This window comes from Neophocaena asiaeorientalis, unplaced genomic scaffold (genome assembly GCF_003031525.2).
Source record: "Neophocaena asiaeorientalis asiaeorientalis breed wild unplaced genomic scaffold, Neophocaena_asiaeorientalis_V1.1 scaffold43, whole genome shotgun sequence".
Lineage (NCBI taxonomy): Eukaryota > Metazoa > Chordata > Mammalia > Artiodactyla > Phocoenidae > Neophocaena > Neophocaena asiaeorientalis.
The window spans coordinates 8,215,046-8,222,558 of record NW_020173674.1 but is presented as its reverse complement, the minus strand read 5'-3'; the positions used below and the strand labels follow the sequence as shown (position 1 = coordinate 8,222,558).

Sequence of the window (7,513 nt, the reverse complement as noted above, 5' to 3'; positions counted from 1 at the left end):
CTGCTGTGAGAAGCCCCGCCCGGCCGGGCTCCGCGCCTTCCCTTCCCTCCCTTCCTCCGAGCTTCTCGGTTCCCTCCCCTGAGATACCGGCGCCATGTCCAGCGCCCGGACCCCCCTACCCACGCTGAACGAGAGGGACACCGAGCAGGTAAGGAGCCCTAAGGGCTCCCCGAATTCTCTGGCTGGGCCCCTGCACCTTGCAGAGCCTCCTCCCTCCTCAGCTCCCCTCGTGCCCCTGCTGCCATCCTGTAAGCCTCGGCTGCCCTGTCATCTGGCTCCTGGCCCCGTACATCTCCCTTCCGAGTCCTCTCCTGGGACCCACCTCGTCCAGACTCCAAGCTGTACACTTGTCTTTCTGCCGACCCCCCCGCCTTCTCCCCTCACCACCCTCCTGCGCTCTTCCGTGTTACCTCCCCAGCTTCCTCTTCTCTTCCCTTTTTCTCTCGGGGGCCTTTCTGGTCTTCCTCCACCCACGCTTAAAGCAGCCACCCTCCTGTTCCTCGACTGGCACCCTGCGATTTGCCCCAGGTCGTTGTCCACCTCCTCCTCCATCCCTCCAGCCTCGCTTCCCCTCCGCCCGCACCGGTTCTCCCAGTCCCAGCTTTCACCCTCAGGGTCCTTGCCCCGGAGTGTGTTCTCGATGCCTATCCCCTTCCAGTTCCCCGGCTTTCTACCCTGCCTCTTGCATTTTCCAGATTGTGCTCTCCCTCTTGCTTGCAACCCACCAGCTCCACCCTCATCACCTTTCCAAATCTTTCGCCTACTCTTTGCTCATCACTTTCCCTTCTCTTCTCCAGGAGCTCCCTGGTGCCTCGCGCTGGCATTTGTCGCTTCCGTGTTTTCCCGTACAGCTGTCATGCGCATAGTTTTCCCACAGGTTGTCTTTGGGGTTCCAGTCTTCACTCCCTTCAGAGTCTTTGGATCCCTCACGTTTTCTTCCTCTGGGGGTTGTGTTTTTGAGTCTTGGCCTCCTGTTTCTCACTGTGAGTGCTGTACCAGCCTTCTCCCTGGGCTCTTCCTACCGAGGGAAAGACAGTCACTATTTCAGCCCCACTTCATTTACACAACCTGTTGCTCAGTCCTTTTCCCGGCCTTGCCGCATCCCCGGCCTTGCCTTTCTGTCCTCTTACACCGCAACACAAACCGTGAAGCTTTCTTGTTTCTTCACTCCTGGATCTGTCACTTTACGTAGTTTCTTCCCCCTTGCTTGTTGCCTTCTGGTTTCTCTGCCCTCACCCCATCTTACTTACTATGCCTCTTAATTAGGATTGCCTTTAATCTCCATATTAGTTTCCTGCCTTCTTCACTTCATGTTTATTTTTCCCGTATATGCCCCTATCCATCCCCTTGTGATTGGCTAGTCTTTGTAACCCCCCGGGCCAGGAAGTTTGCACGCTAGTTTCTTGAGCTACACACTTCCCCCTCATCCTGGCAATCACTGCTATCATCTGTCACCCAAGCCTTAGCCTTTTCTGTGTCATCTCACCTCTTAGCTGAGAGGCGTCCACTTTCCACCCCTCCCCTTCCTTTCACCATCTCTAGTGTCCCTTGCTGCCTGCTCTGTGGAGAGTCTCCTGCCTGTCATACCTTGGTGGAGAACTTTACTAGGCCAAAAAAACTTGGTGGAGAACTTTACTAGGCCAAAAAAACTTGACCTGAAAAAAGAGCTCTTCTCCTGTGGGGCTTGAAGTGCTTTTTGCATCCTTCTCCCCCACTACATTATTTATGTTTTCATCTTGTTTCCTTCTTTCTCCTTAGTGCAGTAGAACTGTTGTTATATTCTCTTGCATATTAACACCTTTCTCTGAAAAATCCACCCTCTTTTCATTTCTCTGATGTTTTTCTCTTTTGTTACCCCCTCACTCTCTGTCATCTGGGCAGTCAGGAACTCAAGAGGAGTTCTGGATAAGTTTTTCTGCAGTGGTTGACCCTTTCATTACTGATGGATGGACTGCTTGCTTCTGGGGTTGAAATGGGTTGAGAGGGAGTGATGGTTGATTTCCGTTTCATCGGCGGGTTTGGCAGCTGGTTCTGTACGGGACTGAGGTGTTTGGAAACTGGAGCATGGTCTGTATCTCACCGTCTTTCCCTCCAGTGCCAGCTGTGTCTCTCCTTACTGGGAACCACTTTCTCGAGGCCCTCTTGAGGTTGCCTGTTGCATTCCTTTTCCTATCACAGCCTTTATTTAGCAGGTAAACCCTGCTTAACCAGAGGACTTTCCCAGGCTGTTGATTCTGAGCTGGTAGGAGGAGGCCAAGTGACTGACTGGCACCCTCAGGCATCTGGGGAGTGGCGGTGGAGTGCCTACTCTCTCAGCAAGGCTGTGGGGGGCATTGTATTCAGCAAAGTAGAGTAACAGAGTGCCTAATGTGGTTCCTTTGTGCTCTTTACTCCATGTAAATGTATTCTCGCCTTGGCCTTTTTCTTGTGATGTGTGCGTTGATTCCCTCTCTTCCCTACAAGCCTCACGTAATGCTGAGCGCATAGTAGGGGCCTGCTGCACGCCTACTGATTTTGTGATAGCAGAACTCTGTGAACCATTTGGGAACGTAAGCTGCTCCTGATAACTTTGTCCAGAGCACCGGCTGCATACATTGTCGCCCTGTTCCAGATTATGAATTACTCATCCTGTTTCCACTCCATGGATTTAGGTTCCCCTGAGCCGCTTCATTGGTTCTTCTGTCATTCTCAGGGTAGCCGCACCGTTGACTTGATATTAAGTCTCATTCCAGTAAAAGCGTGGATTTCGAAAAACATAACGGGCAGATGCAGTATTTTTTAAAACAAGAAAAAAGACAAGTAGCACCTCCTCTGGTCATGCGACTAGAGAGGCCTGAAGCACTGATCTCCTTTGGGCTAGATCATGCCACCAGGTGAGACCAGAAAGCTCTTCTCGGTCCTGTTGTGATTCTAGCTAAAATGGTCATTGCATAAGCCTTAATGTTGTGAAATAAAAAGCAAGGGATTTGGTTGGTTTGATTTCTTTCCCCCAAAGGCCCTCTATTATCTGGGCTTCCCTGGTGGCGCAGTGGTTGAGAGTCCGCCTGCCGATGCAGGGGACGCGGGTTCGTGCCCCGGTCCGGGAGGATCCCACATGCCGCGGAGCGGCTGGGCCCGTGAGCCATGGCCGCTGAGCCTGCGCGTCCAGAGCCTGTGCTCCGCAGCGGGAGAGGCCACAACAGTGAGAGGCCCGCGTACCGCAAAAAAAATAGTAATAATAAAATAAAAATAACAAAGTTCCTCTATTATCTTATTTAGATTTAAATTATTTTAATTGGTTTCACAAGAAAATAGGTAAACAAACTCTGTTGGTTGTCTTCGAGCTCCAGTCTCTTGCTCTTTCTCTCCCCCTTTCTTTAAAACATGTGGCTGATGAGAAGCTGTTTCTAGGAGCTCTTTGATCACATCTGAATTAAACAGACATAAACACACACAAAATGTTGAAGCATAAAAATAAACCTAGTGTTGCAGAGAGATTGCCTGTTTGCTGTTGACTCTGCTTCTAACAGTGAAAGTAGGAGATAAAAAGAAAGTTAAGCCCTGTCTTTATTGTGATTTTTGTGACACCTAATTGCAGATGTGCTTTTTCACAGTCCTAGACTCTTCCTTTTGCAGAAAGAGGGTTGTGACCTGGGGCTGGTAGTTTTGGGCATTCTTAATCTGAGAGCTGAGCTTTCTGTTCACTTTTCCAAATGGCTCTGTTGGCCTGGAGGCTTGGCAGTGGTGAAAGCAATCAGCAAGATGACTGTTTGTCTTCCAGCCAGCAGCAGCAGTAATAGGCAAGTGGAGAGGGGTCCAACTTGCAGAGTCCACCTGCCGCTGGCGAAAGCTTCCTGTAACACCTGGTAGAGGGCCTACATTGGCTTCATACCTGCCCCACCTCTGGGCCTCAGGAACCACAAGAGAGGGCTCCTGAGAGAAAGCACCTGAGAGAAAGCAAGAGGCTTTCACTGCCCACCTGCCTCTGCCTCTGCTGCAGTGGGCCAGGGAGGGGGCTGCTGTTGTCCTTCCAGGGAGTGAGTGGCATTGTTTCTTCTCTCAGATGATTCTGGGAAGAGGAGTTTGGAAGTGTGGGTGAGAGAGCAAATCTAACTTTTAGAATCCTGTACAGAACAACTGAGCCACTCCAAACACACATATCCCTTGGATCCCAGCGTTGATTCTGGCTGAATGTTTCACTGAGTAATCTGGTTTTAGTGTTGTCTTGTAGAGAGCTTGGTTCGCTCTCCTTTCACTCCCTGTCCTGCAGGCTGTGCAGCAAGTCCCATGCTCTGGGTGCTGACTCCGACCCCTGCCCTTTGACCCTGGCCAGGGGCTCCTTGGTGCTGCCTTCTAGTCAGGGGTGTGGGTGAATGTCCGACCATATAGTCTTACTTTCTGCTTCACCCTCGAAACAGGGAAGAGGTATTGTTAGACCAAGGGCTCTAGGAGCCCCTGGAGTTCATAGAGTTGCCATACTACAACCTTTGAACCTGGTAAAGGTAGCTACCTAGTAAATTGTAACAATTTCTCTCTAGTCTGTGGACTTTGGGAAGTAGCTAAACAGATGGATACAAGGCAGTCATTGAAATTCGACCTGCCTCAGATTAAAATCAAGTTTGCACGGGGATAACTGAATCTTTCGGATGGCGACCAAAGATTGGGCTTGAGTTTTCTTCAGCATAAATGTCTTAAACAGAGTTGATGCCTGTGAGGCAGGAAAAGACTGAGAATTTGTTTTCTGAGAGGTTTGCATGGTTAGAGCTCTTGGGAGTCAAAAACATCTCAGACCAGACTGCTTCCCCTTTGGACAGAACAGCCTAATTCTCAGTGGGCATTTGACCAGGACTAACCCATGCCTTCATGAACTCTTTCCCATTGAGCACTTAGCCACCTGGCTGGCATTCCTCTTCTCCCAGGAGCTTCCATGACTTTCCTCATATGTACTATGTCGACTTAAATGAATATTTTATGCCTAGAGTGCAGCTAAGCGTTGGACCTTGTGGCCCATTATCGACAAGCGAGGTGGGGGCTGGGCGCCACCCTTGGCCCCAAGATAGCGTCTCTGCTAAATGGACTCCCCCCAGCAGCACTTTGAAGCTCATTAATGGATTGGGATGAAGTAACCTCAGCAGATGGAAAGGGCAAGGAGGGTGGTCATCCTTCCTTCCCTGAGGCTGCCTGATGAGGCTTTCCTGCAGTAACCAGGTCCAGCCCCAGCTCCTTGTGCTGGGTTAAGCTGTAGACTGACCACTAGGCCTCTGCTTTGGGAGGAGACGTGGAAAGGGTTTGGTTCCCTCTTAGCCATGGTGACGCTGCCACATTCGCCACTTTCCTGCGTCAAAGCAAAACTTGAGAGGGCTATGGAAAGGGTGGGTGGAGTTTAAACCTGGCCCTTCCTCCTTCAGCGGAAGTTCAGCAAAATGACAAACCAGATAGGTGGCTGGGTTTCCTTTTCTTGATGGTAGATGCCAGTATTTGTACATTTTGCACCTGAAGCTTGGATTCTCCAGGCTTTCTCCCAGCCATCATCAAGTATGAGTCACTGAAGTGTTATCTATGCATTTTCCCCTACTGTCTCAGCAAAGGGAAGAGTAAGGCTTTACAAACCTTGTGGGGGAGGAAACACCCATTTCCCACTTGTGGCATGGGAAGAGGCTGTCTCTCGCCATGTTAACTCTGAAAGTTGTAGCTCTTGGAGCAGAGCGTCACTACCCCGCCACAGCCCTTTTAGTGCGGACTATTGAATGTCTTTGCTGTTTCTTAGACTTTGAGATGGTACATCTGGTTCTGAAAAGGCACCAAGAGAACATCTGGCCCCCTTGGCTTCCAGTTCTCTCTCAGAGGAGGAGGGGTCCCAGGGCCTTCTCTGGCCCACTCGACCTGCTTCTCGTTTGCCGGGTATAAATAGGCTAGATCCCTTCGTCTGAATGTCCGTTTTGTCTAGAGTGTTTGCAGTTTTTTTGGTCCCTGTGGGGAGTTTTTTCCACAGATGTCCGTCTTTGGGTTGGCACTCATTCCCCCTTACTTTCGTTTATTCCTTCTCATTGGAAAAGGGCAGAAACCAAATGTATTTCCTCTTGTGCAGCAAATGATTGACTTTAGGCTTATGAAGTCATAGTATCACAAGTAGGAGGGAGGGTGAGATGGACACTGGTCTTGGTGGCTAGGTGGATCCTGTGGGACAGTGAAGTGGGGGAGGGGGAAGGGGGGTTCAACGACTGGCTCCAAGCCACCTTTTTCTTTTTAACATAAGGAAGGCGGAGCAGACCAACTGGCTTCTCTGTAGAACCAGTCAAGCTAGTTTTGAGCCGCCTCGGCCTCTTTTCCTCTGTGCTCTTTGGGAAATTGGCAATACAGAGAGATCTTCCTCCTCTGGGGCTCTGCTCATTGAGGCATGAGTTTGGAGGAGGTCTGTAAACAACCACCTTCTCTGATTCTGAATGGGTCTCTGAGCTGGGCCTCTCCAGTGAGTGGGCTTTCTCCACACCCCGTGCTACTCAAAGCAGCTTGGTCTTACACACCTTTCACTGGAAGCTCTAAGATAGAGCTCCTTTTCTTTGCAGTTCACAGCTTGGCAAAAGGCCCTTCGCCTGGCCAGGAGGTCTGTGCTTGGCTCCCCACGTGTGGATCTGGAAGGGAATCGGGACTCCTGACTCCTGACTGTCGTGATCTGGCTGCGAAATCCAACCAGACCCCAGACCTTTTGGATCGGTACATAGGTACTGTCTGTCCAGGCCCGCTGGAGAAGAAAAAAGGAGAGAGAATAGTTTTTGATCTTTGGCAGTTCAACAGGTACTTCAGCCATGGGGAACAGTTTGAGTGTCCCTGATCAAGGTGCCTGTAGGGGAGGTGGGAGCCTTCAGTCACCACGAACTGGCACTTCCTGAACACAGCAGGGAATCTTTCTCAGGGAGGGGACAGAGCAGGATTCTGAGCCCCCTGCGACTGGACTGCAGGTGCTGCTGACGTAGCCGGATTGTTTTCTCAGTCTCCCACTAAGCAGAAAGCTCCCAAGTCCAAAAGCTTGGTGATTAATGAGTGCAGCTACCTGCAGGCAGAGCTCTAGCTTATGTCCTTGTTGCTGCTACAATGGTTTACTCATTGCTTCTCCTGAGGACCATTTTACTGAAGGTTTTGTTTTGGTTACTCATATCCTATATGCAGGGTGGCCCCCTTTTTCCTTCACCTTCTTTAGACCCGAGTGTCTGCTGGTTTTCCCTTACCCCATCACTTCCTCACCTCCTCTCCACAGATGGCCATCTTTTGACTGCCTTTGCACATAGCATTGGCAGCATTTTTGGCTTCTTGCTTTGTTTTTGCCCAAAAGAGTTTGAATTACTGGTTCTCCAGTCACAGGAAGTGGGGTCCCTTAGGCCCTCTTGGTCTAGCATAGCATTCTGATTGAGTTGAGCTTATGGCAGAGTTGAAAGGAGATCCCAGCACTTTCGGACTTCCAGTAAATGGTGTCACTGTGGTCAGAGCAGGCTCTGCAGCTAGAGTCCTTGTATTGGAATCTTGGGTCAGCCGCTAC

General features: G+C 50.4%; 1 protein-coding gene across 8 annotated transcripts in view; it reads left to right on the top strand.

Annotated features, from left to right (window-relative positions):
• The first annotated feature begins 6 nt into the window (after positions 1-6).
• MARK2 (microtubule affinity regulating kinase 2) overlaps positions 7-7,513 on the top strand; it is a 56,444-nt gene continuing 48,937 nt past the window's right edge. For 7 of the 8 annotated variants that reach the window (XM_024748728.1, XM_024748727.1, XM_024748734.1 and 4 more), the window contains exon 1: positions 7-148. In XM_024748728.1, coding sequence (XP_024604496.1) covers positions 95-148 — 54 coding nt within the window. In that variant the 5' untranslated portion in view covers positions 7-94. Of the gene's footprint in view, positions 149-6,545; positions 6,775-7,513 lie in introns of all 8 variants that reach the window. The other variant, XM_024748732.1, reaches the window with a different exon arrangement.